This window comes from Salvelinus alpinus, chromosome 5 (genome assembly GCF_045679555.1).
Source record: "Salvelinus alpinus chromosome 5, SLU_Salpinus.1, whole genome shotgun sequence".
Classification (NCBI taxonomy): domain Eukaryota; kingdom Metazoa; phylum Chordata; class Actinopteri; order Salmoniformes; family Salmonidae; genus Salvelinus; species Salvelinus alpinus.
The window spans coordinates 71,629,494-71,653,264 of NC_092090.1; the positions used below are offsets into that span (position 1 = coordinate 71,629,494).

The 23,771-nt window shown below is 42.9% G+C and overlaps 2 protein-coding genes across 3 annotated transcripts in view; both read left to right on the forward strand.

Moving 5' to 3' along the window:
- Positions 1-10,860, forward strand: part of LOC139576691 (coronin-1C-A) — a 69,346-nt gene extending 58,486 nt beyond the window's left edge. For both annotated transcript variants that reach the window (XM_071403034.1, XM_071403035.1), the window contains 6 exons: positions 3,386-3,505; positions 3,710-3,814; positions 3,997-4,142; positions 4,595-4,652; positions 4,818-5,060; positions 7,799-10,860. In XM_071403034.1, the coding sequence (XP_071259135.1) occupies positions 3,386-3,505; positions 3,710-3,814; positions 3,997-4,142; positions 4,595-4,652; positions 4,818-5,060; positions 7,799-7,918 (792 nt within the window). In that variant the 3' untranslated portion in view covers positions 7,919-10,860. The remainder of the gene's footprint in view (positions 1-3,385; positions 3,506-3,709; positions 3,815-3,996; positions 4,143-4,594; positions 4,653-4,817; positions 5,061-7,798) is intronic.
- A 2,448-nt stretch (positions 10,861-13,308) lies between these two features.
- LOC139576692 (uncharacterized) lies at positions 13,309-18,789 on the forward strand. The gene is made up of 2 exons (XM_071403036.1): positions 13,309-13,451; positions 16,839-18,789. The coding sequence occupies exon 2, from the start codon at positions 16,854-16,856 to the stop codon at positions 17,664-17,666; it is 813 nt and encodes a 270-aa protein (XP_071259137.1). The 5' UTR covers positions 13,309-13,451; positions 16,839-16,853; the 3' UTR covers positions 17,667-18,789.
- Positions 18,790-23,771: the final 4,982 nt, after the last annotated feature.

Consider the following 23,771-nt stretch of genomic DNA (forward strand, 5'->3'; position numbering starts at 1 on the left):
AAATCCCTGCTGCAGTGTGTGCAAACCTGGTCAAGAACTACAGGAAACGTATGATCTCTGTAATTGCAAACTAAGGTTTCTGTACCAAATATTCAGTTCTGCTTTTCTGATGTATCAAATACTTATGTCATGCAATAAAATGCAAATTAATTAATAAAAAATCATACAATGTGATTTTCTGGATTTTTGTTTTAGATTCCTTCTCTCACAGTTGAAGTGTACGTATGATAAAAATTACAGACCTCTACATGCTTTGTAAGTAGGAAACACTGACAATTTTGCAGGTTATCAAATACTTGTTCTCCCCACTGTATATACACACTCGCAAGGCTATATATACACACACTCGCAAGGCTATATATACACACACTCGCAAGGCTATATATACACACACACTCGCAAGGCTATATATACACACACTCGCAAGGCTATATATACACACACTCGCAAGGCTATATATACACACACTCGCAAGGCTATATATACACACACACAGTTACATACACTACATATGCACACCTACACAGAACACACACATACAGAACATAAGATATGCATGTATGCTGATGTTCTGTAATTCCTTAAAGACCCAGGCTCATGTGTACCAAGATTGATGGATGTTTGACCCTGAATATGTTCCAAATGTTTGTATGTGCTAAACGTACACAAGACCCTAGTATATAATTCTACCCCACAGGAAGAGCTGAAGAGGAGGTATAACTTCCACTGAACCTCTTCATCCATTAAATATCTTGGCGTAAATTTACCAAAAGATACACCCAAACTTTATGACATGAATAACGATCACATCAACAAAACAATCTATGATGACCTGGACAGGTGGAATTCACTTCCCTTGGATCTTAGTAGTAGAATTGAAACAATCAAAATGAACATCCTGCCAAGGTTACTGTATTTGTTCCAGTCACTGCCCATAGAAATCCCACCTAAACAGTTTAGGGATAAATGGATATCAAGGTTTATCTGGAACAGTAAGAGATCAAGAATTAGATGCACAACATTACAATTACCAAAAAACTATGGGGGTATGGCCTTACCAAACCTAAAAGACGATTATTTTGTCAGCCCAATTGAGACCTCTGGTGTGTTTGTGCAATTCAGAATACGAATCCAAATGGAATGACGTGGAGACTACTTTGACAGAGACACCCATACAGAGACACCCATACAGAGACACCCATACAGAGACACCCATACAGAGACACCCATACAGAGACACCCATACAGAGATACCCATACAGTCAGTTTTGGGAAATAGAAATATACAATAGACAAAATGAGTGGATTAATTTATCTTAAGACATGGTTTAGGGTAGTTAAGCAACTTCATTTAGACAGAGAGGTCAAACTGCTGAGTTGGCCCGTATACGACCCCAGCTTCATCCCTGCAAGTCAGGACAGCAGATTTAAACAGTGGATGCAGAAAGGCATCATCATTCAGTACATTTATAAGGAATGGGGACCTAGATAACTTCCAGGACCTAAGAAAAAAAAACTTGGCTTAGATAAACAAGATTTTTACAGATGCCTACAAGTTTGACACTATTTCTTAAGGGAGATAAAAGTGATTGACCCTCGAGCACCTCAAAAATTAATCCAAGTATTCACTAACTCATACAACTTGGAGTATCAAAAAAAAAACATTTCCAATTTTTACTTGGGTATTCAATCCTCAAATAAAAATCTACAAACTATATTAAACAGAAATGGGAGGAGGAACTTAACATTGAAAGAACTGATGAAACATGGTTGAACATATGAGACTCAACAAAGCTCCACCAACTCAAGGTCATGGAGAGAATTCTGTTGGAAGAATGTTATGTTTCTTCATAACACCTCAACTGAAATCAAACCGGACCGGCTCCCTACACCCTTGTTGGAGAGAATGTGGGCTGTCAAAGGTGAACGTATGATGTGTGCTGTAACTGACAGATCTTTTTTGGTTCTTTTACTTTATTTGTACTTTCTTAATAAAAAAACAAAGTGTGTTTATGTGCGTTTTTTGTTTGTTTTTGTACTAACACTAATCATATGCAGCTGCTAATGTGTTCTATATTTGACTCTTATGTATCCTGATGCCTAGCCACTTTACCCTGCCTTCATGTACATACAGTATCTACCTCAGATACTTTGTTCCCCTGCACATTGATCTGGTACTCCATGTAGATGACTCCATTCTTGTGTATTATTCCTTGTTACTATTTTTCATTTTTATTATATATGTTTTACTCTGCATTGTTGGGAAGGGCTCGTAAGCAAGCATTTCACGGTAAAGTCTAAACCCGTTGTATTCGGAGCAGATGACAAATAACATTTTGATTTGAATTTAAATGTTATCAATCTCAACTGTTTATATTTTTCAGTGACGTCCCATGGTATGGTGGGGAAATCAGGTCCAAAAAGTCACTTTCCCAAGCACTTCTTCTATAATGGGCAAATATGTATGGAAGGTTTCGTTCAATTCAAAAGAGGTGCTAGAGTTGTGATGACTATTCTGATGTATGAAGCCAGAGACTTGATATGTCTGGTTCATGCAGTTATTCGCAAGTGCAAATGTTGTATTTTTGCATTAGTGCGGCATAAACATTTGAGATTATTGGTCCACGGGACTGCGATAATTTTTAGAGGGAAACTGGAAGGAGTTGGTCGGGAAGTCCCGGGATACCGCTTACCGGTATTCAACTCTACCACTGACAGGACTTTTCACTAACAAACCTGCTGCTCTATAGGGTGATCAAATTCCCAGCGTTTCCTGAAATCCCGGTTGGAATATTCCTGGAATCAGGACGGAATAAGTAGGAAATCCGGGAATCCTACTGGGAATTCTGATAAACCTGGACATTTTGGGAAAGTTACTGGAATTTTGTAATCTTACTAATGTTTCCACTCATCTCAACAACTTGTTACCATTTCCTAGTTTAGTAAACCCAGGCCTAGGCAACAGCAGTGACTAGGGTCTGGTAGATATGACGGACTCTTTTGGTAACTTTGAGAGAGAGAGAGAACAATTCTGGGGTGAGTCCTGCCAGAATGTCGTGATTCGAAACTAAAATTTGCAGGCAACCTTTTGCGGTGGTTTTAGTGAAGGTAGTTGATTCGAACAAGACACTTTCAAAATGCACTCATTAAAAAATAACCTCCGTAATCTCCATCTTGCTAGCTACTATTTTGTGTTGGGATGTGGGTTCCTCTATGCAAACGGACGTTTTATTACAGTACGTGCTGACGTGTATGCTGGAACATTGTGGGAGGCGACCCATCTGCCTAGGGAGACTACTCTTTTCCTAATTTGAAAGGGATCTCTTTGAGGAGATGATTTAGGATGTACCCTCAGTATGTTGACTGTTGACCCTCTGTGTCACAGGAGAAGGAGAAGGCACACGAGGGGGCGCGGCCCATGAGGGCCATCTTCCTGTCGGACGGGAACGTGTTCACCACAGGCTTCAGCCGTATGAGTGAGAGACAGCTAGCCCTGTGGAACCCGGTGGGTCACCTCGTCCTCCTCACCATCACTACTCCTGGGCTTCGTCCCAAATGACACTGTATTCCCTTTATAGTGGACTACTTTTGACCAGGGCCCATAGGGGCACTATATAGGGAATAGGGTGGCATTTGGGACGCAGCCCCCCTGATTTTTAAAGATTTTATTGCACTGCTCAGTAACTGACTGTCGATGTTTCATTTACAGCAAGCTATGGATGAGGCGATCTCAGTGCATGAGATGGACACCAGCAATGGAGTCCTCTTGCCCTTCTATGACCCAGATACCAATGTGGTTTACCTGTGTGGTAAGGTGAGTGGAGTTTCTCCGGCAAATATTACATACACATCCATTTGATCTGCTGTGCATGTAACTTACAACAAGCCTCTGATCCATGAAGTTAGGCATGATGAAGTGTTAGCCGTAAAGGCACTACTAAAACGTTGTACTGTTCCAAACACAGAAGGCTGTTATCTTGTTTCTGTGGTTTGTAGGGTGACAGCAGCATTCGCTACTTTGAGATCACGGACGAAGCCCCATTTGTCCACTACCTCAGCACCTTCACCACCAAGGAGCCCCAGAGGGGAATGGGATATATGCCCAAGAGAGGCCTGGATGTCAACAAGTGTGAGATCGCCAGGTACGGCTCGCTGGATAAGGAAACAGATCAGCCATTTTAGGGCTGCTCATCTGGTTATTATGCTTTGACGGGCACACCCCTGATTCATTTCAGCAATGTCTAGTTGATTAGTTGAACCAGGTGTTTTGGTGCTTGGCTGGGTCTATGATGAGGGTCTAAGAGGAAGACCTGACTTGTGATGTGAAGCTATTGGCCAGCTATGTCCACCAGGAGGCAGTACAGAACCAGATGTTGAAGGGGAGCTCTCATCTGTTTACCTCAGGCCCTGCCAATCAGAATCATGTACCATGCCTTTATACAGCTCCATGTTTACTGAGGCTGCCCTGAGAGTATTGCCAGTGTCATGGAAGTAGAAGTGCATTGGGCTGGGCTGGAGTGTGTGAAAGGATATTAGACAGGTCTGTTATATGATGTTGTGGATAATATGCTTCTTTGTACTTCTATGTTGACAGGTTTTATAAACTGCACGAAAGGAAGTGTGAACCGATCATCATGACTGTGCCAAGAAAGGTGAGCTTCTTCATTCTGATCTAGAGACACTCAATATACGAATGATTTCAACAATCAATGCCACATTTAACTCAAACTCTGTTTTGAGGCCAGGCTCTATTATATGCATTTGGTCCAGTGTTCTCTAACAGCCGTCTCTATACCCCTCTTTCTCTCTCCCTGCAGTCTGACCTGTTCCAGGATGACCTGTACCCAGACACGGCAGGACCAGACTGTGCCATTGAGGCGGAGGATTGGTTCGAGGGGAGGAACGGCGAGCCCATCCTCATTTCCTTGAAGAACGGTTACGTCCCTGGCAAGAACCGCGACCTCAAGGTGGTCAAGAAGAACATCCTGGACAACAAGCTGAGCAAGAATGCGGAGAACACGGGCACAGTCAACAAGTCTGCCTCATCCACGCCATCCATAGTGAGTACTGCTGTCTCTCTTGAGAGGACTCTGCCTGGGTTGTATGCTAGAAACTGTTACAATCTACATACAATTCAGTGAACAAAGTACTACTCACCAGATGCCAGGATATTCTTCTGTATGTGCAATGTGATTTGAGTGAAAGTTGACACCAGACTGGATCAGTATACCAACACTACAGTATGTATCTATATCTGTATGATTACAGTGCTTTCTCAGGACTAGTCTGATGATCACCATGCCTACCCCGTCCTTCACCACTGAAACGCAGTCATTAATGGCCTTTAGTTTAGCCCTGGCCTTGGCACATTGCAGCTAGGGCCATGGAACATGTAAGGCTCTATTTTAACAAACCTAATGCCAGTGGTGGGAAAAAATACCCAATTGTCATACTTGAGTAAAAGTAAAAAAATAAGTGAAAGTAAATGAGAACTTGTTCTCAAATAGCCTACCTGGTTAAATAAAGGTGAAATAATAAAAATAAAAGTGAAAGTCAACCAGTAAAAACTACTTGGTTAGAAATATACTTAAGTATCAAGGGTAAATGGAATTGCAAAAATGTACTTCTATATCAAAGTATAAATCATTTAAAATTCCTTATTAAGCAAACCAGATGGCACAATTGTTTTTTTTTAAATTTGTGGATAGCCAGGAGCACACTCCAAACCTCAGATCAGTCTGAATCAAAGCATTTGTGTTCAGTGAGTCCGCCTCTAGTAGAGATGACCAGGGATGTTCTCTTGGTAAGTGTGTGAATTGGACCTTTTCTGTCCTGCTAAGCATTCAAAATGTAATGAGTACTTTTGGGTGTCAGGGAAAATGTATGGAGTAAAAAGTACCTAATTTTTAAGAATGTAGTGAAGTAGAAGTAATGTACAGATACTCCAAAAAAACGACTTAAGTAAAAATATTTTAAAGTACTTTACACCACTGCCTAATGCAATGGTCAATCTAAGCGCTGGGCGGTAGCACTATAGGTCCGGGGGTGTTTCACAAGCACAATTACCGGCTCTGGCGCGAAAGGGCTGGGTTTTGATGAATAAACAAGTTATAGGTGTGTCGAGGCTTGGCCCCTCACTGGCAAATCAGAACGTGCTCCATGGCTAAATAGTGTGGTTGCTTCAAGTTGTGTATTTACGTTTTTTTATGTATTGCCTTGGAATCAACTCAAATTACAATGTTAGTCCATTTATAGTTTGTTAAACAGCTTACAGAAACCAAATAACAATGTAGACCTATCCCATCTTTGCTAAATATGTTAAATTGAACCTGTTTGCAGTCCACATTGAAGCTACGCAATTACTTAGAACAATGTGGAAATAAATGCATAGAATAGTGTAAATTGCATTATGGCTGAGCATGGATGTGCCAAATGTTGTCAATAAGCAAGATATTAAATTCACTAAAAAGAGAAAATTTGAATCAAATTCTAAACAAAATTAACAAACTTGTTTTTAAATAGGCTATGTCTAAATACACTAACAGGCACCATCATTGCTTCCCATGGTCATATAATATTAAAACAACGCAGACTATGGAGGGTTTTACACACATCCAAACTTTTCAGTCGCTGGACAAAGAGAAAGGGAGAATGTCCACTCACCGTTATACTGCTCCCAAATATGATGTTTTATGAACATGATCAGAACCATCTTGGAGGTCAGATCGCATTCACACATCTCCAGAAGTTGCATCACAAGCGCGCCATAGATGTTGTCACCATAATTCCAGGAAGGTGAATCTTGACTTTTTCAGTCTTGACTTTTTCGTGATTGCATTGGGCAGACAAAGAAAAAGCCTTCATTGAGAGGGGAGGCTATACTTGGTTTATAATCAAATAAAACAAAATGGTGGGGAAAACATGTTTTTTTTAATGTTTCTACATACGAAGTAAACGGGCACCAAAAGCACATTAAGCTACTCTTGTTCCATGTTCATATGGGCAGTGTGCGTCACGCCTGGATAGGATGCGTTTCCACTGTCACATTTCATGACATAACCAACTGCGTTACTGCTAAAACCAGCTTTTGGTTGGTCATAAATATCCTTATCAGTGCTGCCTGAAATTAGCACTTTGGATAATTTCTACCCCATCCATCTGAGTGTAAGCGAGCTGATAGAAGACTGGTAAATTGCTGAACATGGCTTTAGGGCTGGAAAATGCCAGTGTGACAGTTTTTACATGACAAAATTGCAAACTAACATGCGTTTGACACTAGCCCTGCCTTAATGCAGGATGAAAATAAACTCTTATGGGCACTATGTTGGCAGGGTGTGATTTAGAAGGGGGCGGCTGCCTGGCTTCATAAGGTGGTTACTAGAAATCGTCCCCCCCTGCCCAGAGGCAGAGTGCTCTGGGCACTTTGCCTCTGGGCGTCCTGCCCTACCTCGTCCACAACACAGACGCCCGTGTGGGACCCAGCCCTGGCCTCAGCTTCTATCTGCAGCTCTGGCCTGTAATCATAGCAGACTAGGCAGGCACGCCATGTTAACCCCCAGGGTGCCACAGGGTACTAGAGCCCTGCCTGCAGCATAGCCTGCCTGCAGAGCAGACGGCAGGGATAGACTCTGATGTGAGGATTTAATAAGGATCTGGGGAAATTCAGTGGATATAAACAATGTATGTTTGTTTTTAGATGACAATGTACCAAACCTAACCGGTGGGGGGTTAGGGGAACTGGCACAAACTTCTCCAGAAAAGGTATCTTATGTCTTGCTCCTGTCTCTGTATTCCTCAGAAAAACGAAGGCAAGCTGGAAGAGATCTTGAAAGAAATCAAATCTCTCAAGGACCTGGTCAGCAGTCAGGAGAAGCGAATCATCCAACTCGAGGAGCAGATGTCCAAGATCGCCATTTAAGGACCCTCCCCTCGCCCCGACACAATTCAGGACGATCCGTTGGCGGGGAGGTGGGCGGGACATGTCACTGGCAATCTAGATGACAGTGTTCCGCCTGAAACCTGCCTAGTAACGATCCCAAGCAACATTCCGAGATTTAACTTTTTTCTTAGCCATCCCCTAACCCTCAGATAAAACAGATGAAATATGGCAAACCTTTCCATTCCTTTTAATAAGTGGCAGTTTAGTTTTGTTTGTATGAAAATTCTTACAAATTCCTTTTTAAGATTGTGACCTAGAAAATTCCAATGTGAACAGTTCCTATTTGGGTAAACCAAAATGTTTTTATATGTAGGTATCAGTATTTTGTCTCCCCCATACCCCAACTTCTTATCTTGCCAAATTTTTAAGGAGTTTTGTTTACACACCTCCTTGACGGTATATATTTTTTCTTTTGTTTTCTGGGAAGATTCAAAATCCGAACTATAAGGGACAATGCAATAAGCTGGTAATGCAAGGAGAGGGATTTCAACAATCAATCAAATACTGTAAAAGACATCAATGAGAAACTGACTGACAGACCACCAAACACTCAGAGAAATTGATCCTAATGTATCATAGAGCTGTTAGATATCAAAGACAACAGAAGTGGTGACATGATTCATGCTGTAAGTGTTGTGACGGTTCCCTTTTTTCTGAAACTCAACCCTTACCCTCCCCTCTTAGTGGACTACATCGTAACGGGACCACTGTCTGTACACTTGCTAACATCTCCTGACCAGAGTTAATGCATGCAATAGATATTCTACTCAAGAGAGAAATGCTCCACTGTTCATTCTCTATCTTTTGATCTCTAGCTTGTCTTACTAAGCAAGCAGCAAACAAAGTCCTTTCATATCATTTGATACCTTCTATAACGTATGTATGCATCTATCACAGTAAACGACTTGAACAACGTTTTCATCATCTCCATCTATTTTGTGTCACAGGAACAGAAAGGGTATTAGTGAACTAGATAAAAATGACAGGTTAGATGTCACATGTACTTCTCGTAGCCTTAGATTTCACCTTAAACTGGTTTCTTGTTTGGAGTTTACAATGCACATGCCCCAATCCAAAAATCCCTTTCAATCATTTAGGTGACCACTGCCATCAACATTGTTAGTTCCAGTCTTATGAAACAGAAATTTGTCATAGTTTGCCACTGTTTGTTTGTCAGTATGTCCCCCCTCCCTGTGACACAGATGGTATGTATGTACTGTAAGCTCTGCACTGTAAGTCACAGTGCTACTGACTCATGACATGCAGTCACCTGGGGTGCTTCTTTTGTACGGGTTCGTGTGCCAATGACCTGTGTGCTGCCCAGAGAAGGACCAATGCAATTGTGGGTTATGTCGCTGGTTAACATTTCCACAGGCTTTTAGTAGTATATCAGACTTGTTCTGCCTCTGAGGTGTTTGTGTGTCGTTTGTGCAGTCATAAACCCCAATGTTGAACCATGCCCTTGTGTTCAGGGTCCGTGTGCTAGGATGCTCACTATTCACCATCTCATTGGCCCATATCAGTACAGCCGACCAGAGTGAGTGACGGGTGTGTCTGAAACTAAAACAATTTGATCCTGCGTTGAACCCCTGTTTGTTAACAATGGACGACAAGATGTAACGTGGAGAGGCAAGGCTTTCAGGATGTGTGAATATGTGCCTCGTATTACTTTGTCCTTGTTGGAGTTTTTTGTTTTCCCAGATAGGGAATGTGAGAGGGATTTTGTATATGAAATGGATTCACCGTAGGGTGTGACCAAGGTTCTGGCCGATGATAACAGAATTAGATGGTGTGGTGGTGATGCTAGTAATTTAAATACTGTATGTTTTAGCCTTGCTTCCTTCTCCGGCTCTCCCATTGCAGATATCCCACTATGTACTTCCTTAGCAGAATTTTAAATAGCTACCCTTAAATACTCTGTCACATCACTAGAGAATCAGAGGAACAAGGAGTCGTTTGGATCATCTGAATATTTGATGGTGTTGCCAACTACGATAATACAGTAGGTTCTGTTGTCATGCTATTTTTGTTTATTTTCCAGACGGGGTGGGTTAAGGTTCAATGTTAGCCTTTAAAGTTTGTTACCACTGAATAGATCAGAAAGTGCCGCAGAGGTGTGCACAGGAAGTGCTTATGGAAGACAGGGTTTGAGAATGGTGTGAGTTATTTAGCAGGATAGGGAGTGAATGGGCTGCCTGAGTGGCTAGAAAGGCATAGAAAGCACTGAGAAATGTACGTTTTCATCAATCCATCTTGGAATCCAAGTATCTAAGATTATAACCATGGATGCAATTGGACACAGAATATGCACCGTCTGGTGTTGTGGAATATTTTATTGGGGTTGAGAATGACTCCAAGGTGTTCTACTGTGCTGTAGCGATATGGATTGGCCAGGGCCAGGGGAGGTTGTCTTGGGCCTTGTGTCCTGTATGTACATCAGTGCTTCTACTGAGCCTCCTTGGACCACTCGAGGCAGTGAGAGCTGTGATGTTTGGAATATTAGTGAATAGCGATTCAAAGGGACACTGTAGGTTGGCGAAATATGTAGACATGTATGTGATGTTTTGAAATAAAGGCCTAGAATATGATTGAAAGCTTTGTAAATAACATGACCATGTAATTGTATTTTTCTTTGTACTTTTTCTTAATTGTTTTGTTTTTGAGCTGGTGTTTGGTTATGGTGGGTTTTAAATGTTTCCTCTTGTCTGCGTTCCCTGTCCTTGCCATAATGCATCATGACAGAACAGAATCTCCATTTTGTCACAGGTATTATAGATACAAAAAGAGCTAAATGAATTACAGAAGAAAAACAAACAAGAATTCAGCCTCTTGTGGAGGTCTGTTCAACATTTTTGTAAATTTTTCCTGCTTCAAGTATCAACAACTCATTATCAGAAAAATTAATAAAGAAATGAAAAGAAGTTTGTCATCTGGTGTCGAGTTCATGAGTGAGGCAGAGGACTGCAAAAAACAAACATGACTTGGCCATCTTCAAACAAGCAATATCTGAGATGTGCCAAGGTATTTAGTGTTCTCTCAGACTTGTTATTCTTTATCAGGAGATTCTTGCTTTCGTTGTGTCTGAAACCTATGTATGAAACCATACCACACATTCCTCATTTGTCAGTGTAAAAAAAAAAAAAAAGTATAGTTACTAGAGTCTCCACTTATTGATTTCTTTGGTTTTGTCTGAAATGCTGAGGGAACATTGCAACATCACTGATGGGGTAGATTGACATATCAGATGATTATTTCAGTCACTGATATTCTTTGTGAAGGAAATGGATCTCTTTAAAGTGGCTCAAGTGATGTAATGTTGATGAGCATCACATGAGCTTAAATATGAAGCAAATGCATATTGCAAGTATTGGGTAATTGTGCTTGGCAGTGCAGTGTTCTGTAATGTATCACAATATATTACAGAATAACAAGTTAATAATTTTCTCATAACATGGTTTGAATTGGGCACATCTATGCCTCTTAAAGTTTGGTGCTTGTGATGAACGTCTGTGTGCAAGGAAACAGTTGTACAACTCAGTCTCAATATTTGCTGTTGTCGTTTCACTTTACAGATTTCCACTATATTTCCCCCACGGCCTGGGAGATGTCCAGCTCTTGTTTTACTGCTGCTTCTCAAGCAAGGCTGTCTCAAAATATCTACCTAGCCACAGGGAGGTAGCAACCCATAGACCCCAAACCTGTCCGAGCTACCACATCAAACAACGCCCCTTGTAGCCCTCACCAAAGACCTGCTAGAAAACACTCACCAAAGACCTGCTAGAAAACACAACTGTCTCCGTTGCCCAGCAAACAATGAGAACTGAAACCTTTGAGACGGGCCATGAGACTGAGATCGCCCACACCACTGTGAGCGGTAAACGAACCCCCATCTCAACAGCCCTGCATCCAACCCCCTACCCTACCACTGCCATCAACTCCTCCACAGAATGGATGTCCAAATCCTCCAGGACATCCAGTGACTGGTAGGTCTCAGTGCCTGATCACCATCGCTGTGCTGGCTGCTGTAATGACATTCATTGTTAGCACCGTCATCCTGACCAAGCTGAGGGGCAGCAGGTACAGACACGGGCCAGCAGCTACAGGGGCAGAGCACAGAGATGGTGTGCAATGGTCCCCACCAGTACTACTGATTGAGGCCAGGGGAGATCCAGACGTCCCAAAAGCAACGTAACCCTGATGTCCAGCAGAGGATGGGGACAACCTCACTCTCAACAGCTCCATCCCAGACCTTGACGGAGGCTTGTAACACTAGTCAAACTCACAATATATAACACACTAGAGCTTTGAGTCTGTAAACTACATAGCAAATGTTTTGTTCTCATACAGAAAAAGCATTAACTTTCAGCATTACTCTGAGAAATACAAATCTATCACTAAGGCCAAGCATGTGTACACCTGACCTTTCCTGTACTTACTGAACAAAACCTTCAAAAAATACATCAATAGGGGGAGAAAAAAAACATCTGTCAAACTGAGTTGTTCAACCTATGATTTCAAATCTTATTATGGCAAGGCTGAGCCACGAGGTGCTCCAAACAGCCGTGGGCAGAACAAAAGCCCTGCAGCGCCAACGTGTTTATAGCAGACCATAAAGTTTATACGTTAGATTTGTGTGTGTGTGATATGATGAAAGACGGGCCCTCTGCCAGTGAGCTGGTCCTGTAGGCCGTGTGGAGACGGGCTGTAATCTGGAACACGTAATTAGAGGACTCCGTGGGAGGCAGAGAAACCTAGGGACTCGCCCTGTGGAGAACTAAAATACCCACTAACCTTCAAAATGTACAAAGAATAAGTGTTATTTTCCATTTTAGAGAATACTGATTCAACTATGAGTAAAGGTAAGGGGGAAGTGTTTTATTTTCATCTTTTGATAATAAAGTCCTGCACATATTGTGCTGCTGCTCCAGTGCTTTAGTCCTGCACTAACATCGACAACACTTCAGCCTCATTTTGTATTTGACCTCATTGCTCAACTTTCAGGATTGCCACATGAACCAGTGAATCAGGGATTGTGAATAATTAGACGTATCTATTTGTAGTGGACAAATATGTCCCAGTCCCCCTCATCAATATCTCCCATCATATGTAATGTTTAGGAGCAGACAAGGAAAATATATTCAGTATGGCAGCCCCTAACTGTCCCCCCTTTCTAGACTGACCAAAGCATCCACCAAAGTGTGTGAGCATCCACCAATGTCCCTCTGCAAGGAGAGGAGGATTTGGGGGAGGTAGCAGGAGAAGATGGAAATGTAGAGGGATGGACATCTTTCTGCAATCAGCAGGCTTTTGTTTTTTAGAACTGGAGAAATAACTTTCAGTATACTTCAAGTTATAGGAGAAGGGTGGAAACTTGGATGCTCTCTCTCTTTTTCCCTCAATTTCCTTCTCTGCTCTCTCTCTCTCTCTCTCTTGCGCTCCCTCTCCCCTTCTCTGCTGTTTAGAATCCCAGTACCATTCAGTCCAGAGGAGACACCAGCCAGACATACAATCTGTAAGTACTGACCTTTTACATTTTTGTTCAGTTTAATTCATGGTTAGAACATGTATAACAAGAATCAAGTTGTTTTGATTGCTGTAGACTGTACAGTGATGACAAACCTGTCAATTTAAGGTTTAGAGACTGACAAGAAGGAGATGTTTTCTTTTTGGGGAAATTGCATTTACATGCCTTTTCGTTTGTCATCTACTAACAGTTGTGGACTTCCTTTTTAAGTGAAGACATCAGAAAATGTTTTGAGAAAAGTGTAGCGTGAACATGATAAACATAAAGTTCCTCATATATATATATATATATCAAAATTAGAGAAGTCAATACCTGGAGCGAATAGAACCTTTAACGAGATGTTATGGTGCATGTCACAGAGAGCTGGTCTTAATAATGACAGGGGAAAAAGTCACAATCACACAAGTGATTGGTAACCCTAGCTGTCTCCCGGCACAGACCTGCACCTTAGTGACTATTAGCACGTAGAGACGACCTGCACCCTAGAGATTATATATACATCCACACATCCAACCCTTACATACAAGCACACACAGTCAACTCTGCTGTTCTATTGTATACTATTTATCCAACTGCGCGACCAAGATACTACCCACTTTATAGGTGTAAATACAGTCATAATTGACATAGCACATTCAGTGTCTATTATCCTATTGTATCTATACTGTATATCATACCGTGTACATACGAGGCTATTACTACGACACTACCTCTTCTATTACTTGTTATTTTGTATTTGACTCTTATTATTGATATTGATCATTGTACTGCAATGTTGATGGAACTGGCACACAAGCATTTAATTCGCCGCACCTTTTATACCTGCTGTAAACTGTGTACATGTTGTTCCTGTAGCTTGTAGGTGAAGATGGAGAGAGGAATTCAGGATGGTTCTCTTTAGATGGTCTTTCAGTGGAGGGCCTACAGTGATTATAGAAATGATGACTATTCCTGAAGATGTAATTATGGCTGGTTAATACTATGGTCCATTCAGAGTGCATATGGCTCTGTAGCCACCCTGACTACACATGCATGGGTGGGGAGATCAAGATAACCATCCATTTTAGTATGACTGTGGTTTACAGTACATGCATATTCATGACCACACAATCAGACATGGGCACAGCATTTACAGGAAGGAGTAAGGAAGCAGAGGTTGATTGTAACAAGCGGCTGATTAGAAGCCAGTCATCCTCATGAGTGAGTAGTAATTACACTACATGTATTTCCAGACACAGTGAAGGTGCTGGGTTACAGATTTGAGTTCAGCTCCGTTCTATGCCTTTTTAAACACTTCAATAGTTGATTTTCAAGTCTCTAAATATTCTTATTATAATTTCACCAGAGCTAAAGAGAGAGAGGGGGAGAGAGGCAGAAAGACATTACATTTAGAGAGAGCTTGGACTGCGAGGTAATGTTGAGACTGAATTTGAACTGCATTAGATGCTCTACACACTTTGATTCTTTGTCTGTAGAGCATACTGTAAGTCCACACGTTCCTAAGGCAGGCTGAATGCAGGCTTCCATATGAGCAGAAATAACCCATCAGATCCTTGCCTGTAACCTGTCGTTAGCCTGCTGCAGCCCAGTGTAAATATAGAGGCCACAGTCACAAGTCTCCCACGCCTCCCTGGTCCCTGTGGCATATATAGCTTCCTCCCCTCTTTGGTGTGGTGGATGGGTGGCCTCTCTTCTCTATGCAAATTAAAACCTCAACCAAACTTACGGACTCCACCCCAAATAAGTAATGACTACAGACAGTTAAAATAGATGTAATACAAGATGTGAAATGGGAGAAATATTGTGGATGTTCTGTAGTGATTAAACTTAGATTCCGCTCTTGCTGCTGGTGATTCTCTGATCCACCTCTACGCAGACGACACCATTCTGTATACTTCTGGCCCTTCTTTGGACACTGTGTTAACAAACCTCCAGACGAGTTTCAATGCCATACAACGCTTCAATGGCCTCCAACTGCTCTTAAATGCAAGTAAAACTAAATGCATGCTCTTAAACTGATTGCTGCCCGCACCCGCACGCCTGTCTAGCATCACTACTCTCGACGGTTCTGACTTAGAGAATGTGGACAACTACAAATACCTAGGTGTCTGGTTAGACTGTAAACTCTCCTTCCAGACTCACATTAAGCATCTAGAATTGGCTTCCTATTTCGCAACAAAGCCTCCCTCACTTATGCTACTAAACATACCCTCGTAAAACTGACTATCCTACCGATCCTCGACTTCGGCTATGTCATTTACAAAATAGCCTCCAACACTCTACTCAGCAAATTGGATGTAGTCTATCACAGTGCCATCCGTTTTGTCACCAAAGCCTCATATACTACCCACCACTGCGACCTGTATGCTCTCGTAGGCTGGCCCTCGCTTCATATTCATCGCCAAACACACTGGCTCCAGGTCAGCTATAAGTCTTTGCTAGGTAAAGCTCCGCCTTATCTCAGCTCACTGGTCACCATAGCAGCACCCACCCGTAGCACGCTCTCCACTCCAGCAGGTACATTTCACTGGTCACCCCCAAAGCCAACTCCTGCTTTGGCTGCCTTTCCTTCCAGTTCTCTGCTGCCAATGTCTGGAACGAACTGCAAAAATCACTGAAGCTGGAGACTCATATCTCCCTCACTAACTTTAAGCATCAGCTGTCAGAGCAGCTTACAGATCATTGCACCTGTACACAGCCCATCTGTAAATAGCCCACCCAACTACCTTATCCCCATATTGTTATTTCTTTTTTTGCTCCTTTGCACCCCAGTATCTCTACTTGCACATCATCTTCTGCACATCTCACTCGTGTTAATGCTAAATTGTAATTATTTCGCCACTATAACCTATTTATTGCCTTACCTCCCTAATCTTACTACATTTGCACACACTGTATATAGGTTTTTTCTATTGTGTTATTGACTGTACGTTTGTTTAGCCCATGTGTAACTATGTTAGTGTCGCACTGCTTTGCTTTATGTTGGCCAGGTCGTAGTTGTAAATGCGAACTTTTTCTCAGCTGGCTGACCTGGTTAAATAAAGGTGAAATAAAATACAGAAATAAAAAATATTAATCTGGTCATTGGGAAAATCCGCACACCAGAGCTGTTTCTACTTTGTTCCGAGTTATGACACAAAATCCCTCATCACACTGTATCAGACCATTAGATGAATGTTTCTTCATACTAATACTAGAAACCCAACTGCCCCTGCATTCTTAGTAGAGAGGAAAGGAGGCTTGGTGTAGGCCTACAGTAGCTGCTGTAATACAGATGCAGAAAATGAAAGCCTATCTTCTTGAAATCAAAACATTTCTAAACCATCTGCAATTTTGAGAAAGGTTCTATTGAAAGTCTCCCTCTTGTCTTTACAGGATTCTGAAGGAAAGATGAGGCACCACTTGATTCTTCACCTGTCATGTGTGAGTCTGGTTATGCTCTGGGGCCATGGCTGTGCCAGGCATGTGCCAATGGTCTACAGCATTTCCATGGATGGCAGTGGTGACGGAGGGGAGCCGGATCTTATATTCCCCGTTGATAGCCCCCACCACCCTGTCTCCCCCACCGCCGATGTCGCCCCCACCGTCGATGTCGGCCCCGTTGATGTCTCCCCTGTCTCCCCCACCACTACCCTAGCCCCCACCCTGGTCAGCACCATCACCAACACCATCACCACCACCATGATCCGCCTCAAGGACTTTATGGTCACCCGGGTGGTGGACTTCCTCCAGGATAATATGCTGATCATCATTGTGGTCACCTCCCTCCTCATTGTCATGATCTTCATCATCTGCTGTGCCGCTACCATGAGCCAAAAGCGCAAGTTGGAGGCCTACAAACTCCCTGCCAACTCACCCAGCAAGTACATGGACCACACGGCGGAAGGAGTCAAATCCTCCAGTGAGGTCCAGACTAGGGTGTGCGGCGGGCCTGACTCAGCCAGGAGGGTCCAGATCCAGGGAACCCCCAAGAATCTGCGCACCCCTTCTGCTGCGCTGGTGGGGGAAAAGGTGGGCAAGGAGCCCAAACCGAAGGAGGTCCAGAAAGTGAAGGATGTAGAGGAGAAGGAGACGCGGAGAGTGGAGCCTAAGCACAAAGGGCAGAAGGCTGAGGAGGTGCAGCAATGCTCCAGCCCCAGCACCAGCACCAGCACCAGCCAGCCTATGGTCTGCACCTGCCACCTGAGGAAGGCCAACCACTAAGTATAGGTTGGGGCTCCAACCATGTAAACTAGCAAAAAAAGGAGAGCGAAACCTTTTCTTGTGCGGAGGGAACTCCCTGGGTATGTCCGCTGCTGTGTGCCAAACTTGTATGTGGAATCTGACCTTGTGGATACCTTTTAGCATACAGATACTGTACAATTAGGTCTAAAGAGCATACTATCAGGCCTTAAAAACATAATGAATTTCAGCCCTGACTCCTTTTTGATATATCTGATAATTTATTCCTCCTATACTTTCCTTGTTGTAGAAAACAGTCATTGTGAAATATGAGATTTGTTCATCAATTGATAGCTTTCAAAGCGACATATCAAAACATATACCAAGACAGTGTTTATAGGATGTTTGCATGTTATTACTGTTGGGAAATTGTACTGCTCAGTTAAGCTTAACTAAAGAGATGTAGATCACACAGAAAAAAGAAAGTTATCTTCTGTGAACGAGAGAAAGCCAAGATTATTTCTGTTTGCTAACTCTATGGTGATAACCTGGCCAGTTGATTTCAACACAGTCAATGATTGATGTGAGAAAATGTATTTTCTTTAAGCAATGGACTTCTTTTTCTCTTTTACTTCATTAGAAATGTTACAATTATATACACGTCACACTGGGTGCTTTGTGGATTAATATTGAAGAGAATTTGCTAATGCTATATGGATAGACGGTAGAGCTGCTTTTGTTTTTGTATTACATTATCTATTTTTTCCGAACATCAAAACAACTGTGATTTGCAGGTGCGAGGATGTGGTTACAAAGGTCAGTGCAAGTTTTTATTAAAAATGGATTTACATTACTCAAGTAAATTAAAATCCCCAAATTCTCCTGAATCCCTTTAAGGATTGTTTTACAGTGACCCTCAGTTCTGCTGTACATTATGGTCATTTTGTTTGGTAATGGATCTTATTTTATTTTTGTCCAGTTTCAATAGAGATTTTGTTGATATTTGTTTTTCTGGAAATTGTGTAAAAGACTTACATTGAGTGTGAGATTTCACCATGTTCATTAAGTGTTTCTAAAACATACACTGAACAAAAATATAAATGCAACCTCTAAAGCGTTGATCCCATGTTTCATGAGCTGAAATAAAAAAATCCCTGAAATTTTCCATATGCACAAAAAGCTTATTTCTCTCATATTTTGTACACACATTTTTCACATCCCTGTTAGTGAGTATTTCTCTTTTGCCAAGCTAATCCATCTACCTGACAGGTGTGGCATATCAAGAAGCTTTACACAGGTGCACCTTGTGCTGGGGACAATAAATGGACACTTTAAAATGTGCAGTTTTGTCACAACACAATGCCACAGATGTCTCAAGTTTTGAGGGAGTGTGAAATTGGCATTCTGACTGCAGGAATGTCCACCAGAGCTGTTGCCAGATAATTTAATGTTCATTTCTCTACCATAAGCTGCCTCCAATGTCGTTTTAGAGAATTTGGTAATACGTTCAACTGGCCTCACAACCGCAGACTACGTGTAACCACGGCAGCCCAGGACCTCCACATCCGGCTTCTTCACCTGGAAATCGTCTGAGGGGAGGTGGAGGGGGTACTGAGGAGTATTTCTGTCTGTAATAAAACCCTTTTATGGGGAAAAACTCATTCTGATTGGCTGGACCTGGCTGCCAAGTGGGTGGGCCTATGCCCTCCAAGGCCCACCCATGGCTGTACCCTTGCCCAGTCATGTGAAATCCATAGATTAAGGCCTAATTTATTTATTTCAATTGACTGATTTTCTTATATGAACTAAAGTAGAACATTTTCAATTGTTGCATGTTGCGTATATATTTTTGTTCAGTATAAATTGCCATATGGAGTTTGGCCATCTCTGAATGGTAGTGTTGGCATGTTTGGTCACAGGGTGTGTAAAAACAGCCTTTGAAGAAAGGGATGAGGCATACTGCATGTACATTAAATACAACTTTGGAGCTCCTCATTTTCATTTATTTCTACCCAAGAATATGTTTGAAGAAAAGCTTTCTGGTTTATGTCTGTTCTCAAATTTCAAAAAGCAAAAGGACAATTATAGTGACATGCGCATCACTGCATGTACTTTGTCTGCATTGACAGATGTGCCTACAGTTGTATGTTTATGTTCATATTATATATACTCTAAATATTTTGGTGACAAACTTTGAAATACTCTGTCCACTCACACATTACATGGGAAATGTGTCCGTAGTGTCACCTGCATATCCACATTGGTGATTTGCCAGTTCAAGGAGGCTGGCACCACCATGTAATGTCATGCCCAAACACAAAGCCAGTGAAAGGAACCAGAGCCTTGATGTCTTGCCCCCTAGCTTCCTTACAAGATTCAATCAATATTTCAACAGCTGTCAATCCAGCTACATTATGTACTTTGCATTGAAATGGGACATGAGTGTATTTGAATACAAGACACTGATTTGTACACACAAGCTCAGATCAAGTCAGATCACTTCTACTGTATATGATTTTGTACCAGGGATTCTTAAAGATAGGCAAATGCTGCCCTCCTGTGAATGTTTTAAGTATTGTAAGCACCGGCTTTTTACATTGCCAGACAGAACACAGTTAAAACGTAGAGATGAAGTATCGATTTCCATCTTTATTTTAACAGAACATAGTTAAAACAGAGAAAGAATCGATTACCATCTTAAACGTTTGATTTAATGATCATAAAATATCTTACCACAGAAAGGGGGTGAATGATTGAAAACAAATTGGTATTTGTCAAAGTGAAAAATGGAACTTTGATCCCAGTTATTCAGAGCCAAGTTACCGAAGAGCAAACATCAAAGAAGAAGGCAGAACAGCCCAAAAGCAAGTGCAAACCTTGTAGAGCCTGAAATATGGAGCCCCGAGGGAGCCTCGCACCAGGGTCAGATTCCCTCTTTCTCAACAAGGTGCTAAATAATTCTGCAATATACTACTCCTGCACTCTCACTCTTTCTTTCTACCGGGAAAACGGAAGGCACACAGCCAAAGGACATGACCACCCAACGCGTCTGTCTGGCTTGGCTTCATTTAGTGCAGCTTCTCAGAGTGGCAGGATGCTGGAGGATGTCCTATGACCTGGATGTTAATCGTAGAGGGGATGCTACCTGAGGGAGGTCTGCTCCTGAAAGAGACAATTGCTGTGTTTCTATTTTCATGGTTCTACCTCTCATGTTATTACGAGACTTCAGTGTTGTTTCTCTGCCCTTGAAAATGAATTAATGAAGAGGATAAAAAACAGGTAATAGAGCATCTTAAGGGCATCGTCAAACTTTGATGGGCGGCTGCTTGAAATTCTCAAAGACGATGGTTTCTGGAGAGCCAGTCACACAATGGATCGATTATAGCCGTCTTGGCTGGCCAACTTCTTGGGAAGAGCGGATGAAACAGAGCCTTGGAAAAATGGTCAATTATGGTTTATTAAGTACGGTAGTAGTTACAGGTTGTGTATCTGAATTTAAGACTATTTCTTAGAGATTTACAATGACAGTGCAGTGCATGCTGCTGTAGTTTTTATCCAAAGGATTTAGTAGTCATTAGTAGGTAGATTGCAGCTGGTGCTTGTCTCCACGTTGCCTTGTCCTTTCTCCTCCCTCTCCTTCTCTTCCCCCACTCCTCCTAATGAGCTATGCCGTGGCGCCTCTATGGTCTCATACTGCTGTGTGTGTCTCCCCTGGCCTGCCTTGTGACATCCCCCTGCCCCGAGGGCTGCTGCTGTCCTCGCCCAGGGCTGATGGTCTTCTTTGAGTCCCTGCCCATCTCCATCTCTCTCACCACATCTGTCCTTTCTGTGGCCTGGAACCAGCCCTGTATTGTGGCCCACCTACTCTGGGCCCTCTCTGGGCTGCAGGAGCTCCGCCTCAGCCACAGGATGAGTGTGACATCCTGTACCGGTGGCTACTTAATGGAAGGCTAAAGATGGCCACTGACCTGGTGTATGCTGAGCCAGCACATCTCACACATTGCATGCTCCTCACCTTATCTGTCATGTCTATCTGTCCACGGGTCCTGCAGCCTAATGAGAAAGTTTCTCACCTCAGCTTCACCACAAAGCCAGAGACAGAGCTGGATACCTACACAGTGGAAACCACACTGCCTATACTCATCCATCACTCCCTATACTCATCCATCAAAACCAGGGATTTTGGAAGTCTCTGGTTCATGAAAGCAAGCGTCGAAGGGAATCTTCAATGTAAAGAGCCTCACTCAACCACCATACCTTCACGAAGATGCCCCTCAGTCTCGCTATCTATCTGACCAATACACATTAGAGCACCTAAGCTATGAAGTCTGATATTTTGGCAAGGTACCAGATTACATAACGTTTTGAATTTTGCATAGAATCTGGGGGTGTGTTCACTTGCCAGGCTCTACCTTGGACAATAGTGAACAACTGCAGCCCGCAATTCACGGTGTTCCTGCATGTGGGCATTCCTACATCTGCAGGAACCCCCCCCCCCCCACCCCCCCCCCCCCCTCGAGCACCCCATTGGTTCCTGCATGAACGCCCCCCTCGAGCACAACATCTTCATGCATGTGTGACATTTTTGAATGTGGGTCAAAAGGGAAATAAAAGTATTATGAGTTTTTTCACCGGTAGACAGTGTCCTTCGATCCCGTCTGCTGAACACCTGCTCTCACCGTTGTTAACGGAAAAACAGTGCCCGACAGGTAGGGGCGAAGGACACTGTCTACTGCTAGCACAGTAGGTGGGAGTGACACTATGTGCTAACTAGCTTGCTTACTAGTTAGCTAGCACACGGTTTCGCCTCTGCCATCGGCCTGCTTTGTACTGGAAAAAACCTTGCCCAACAGGCAGGAGCGAAGTACACTGTCTACCAGTGTCGCCTACCGCTAACTTCTCCGGTACACAGCAGGTGGGAGGTGGAGGCTACACTGTGTGCTAGTTAGCTTGCTAGTTAACTAGCTACCCTTACTGTAACTGCAGTTACAGTGCAGTATAACTGCAGTTATTCTGCAATTACTGCATCCAAAATACCAGTCGACTGCACTTACTGCAATCTTTTTTGTAAGGGTAGAATACGGTGTCGCCCCCGCCTTCCATGTACCGGTGTCCTCCTTAGGACTAGCTGGCTAAGGTAGCACTCAGTTTCCTTCACTCCCTCCTGCTTAACACCTTCCCTTGCCATATTTAACAGAACTGCGGGAAAACAGTGCCCGACAGGCAGGGGCAAAGGACACTCTACCGGTGTGTACAAAGTATAGCTAGCTACATTGTTGCCCCCACCTCTTCTGTGGGGTTTATATGCGGTTGGTATTCAATGTTATGGTGCATTACCGTCATTGACTGTATTGGAGCCCTTCTGCCTATGTACTGGAGTAGTAACTTAAAAATTTACCAATAGAAGTAAACTCAGCAAAAAAAGAAACGTCCTCACTGTCAACTGCGTTTATTTTCAGCAAACTTAACATGTGTAAATATGTGTATGAACATAACAAGATTCAACAACTGAGACCTAAACTGAACAAGTTCCACAGACATGTGACTAACAGAAATTGAATAATGTGTCCCTGAACAAAGGGGGGTCAAAATCAAAAGTAACAGTCAGTATCTGGTGTGGCCACCAGCTGCATTAAGTACTGCACCAGATTTGCCAGTTCTTGCTGTGCGATGTTACCCCACTCTTCCACCAAGGCACCTGCAAGTTCCCGGACATTTCTGGGGGGCAATGCCCTAGCCCTCACCCTCCGATCCAGCAGGTCCCAGACGTGCTCAATGGAACACTGACATTCCTGTCTTGCAGGAAATAATGCACAGAACGAGCAGTATGGCTGGTGGCATTGTCATGCTGGAGGGTCATGTCAGGATGAGCCTGCAGGAAGGGTACCACATGAAGGAGGAGGATGTCTTCCCTGTAATGCGCAGCGTTGAGATTGCCTGCAATGACAACAAGCTCAGTCCGATGATGCTGTGACACACCACCCCAGACCATAATGGACCCTCCACCTCCAAATCGATCCCGCTCCAGAGTGCAGGCCTCGGTGTAACGCTCATTCCTTCGACGATAAACGTGAATCCGACCATCACCGATGGTGAGACAAAACCGCGACTCGTCAGTGAAGAGCACTTTTGCCAGTCCTGTCTGGT

Coding starts and splice junctions, on each gene's coding strand:
- LOC139576692 (XM_071403036.1), top strand. CDS start 16,854: ATGAGGCACCACTTGATTCTTCACCTGTCATGTGTGAGTCTGGTTATG.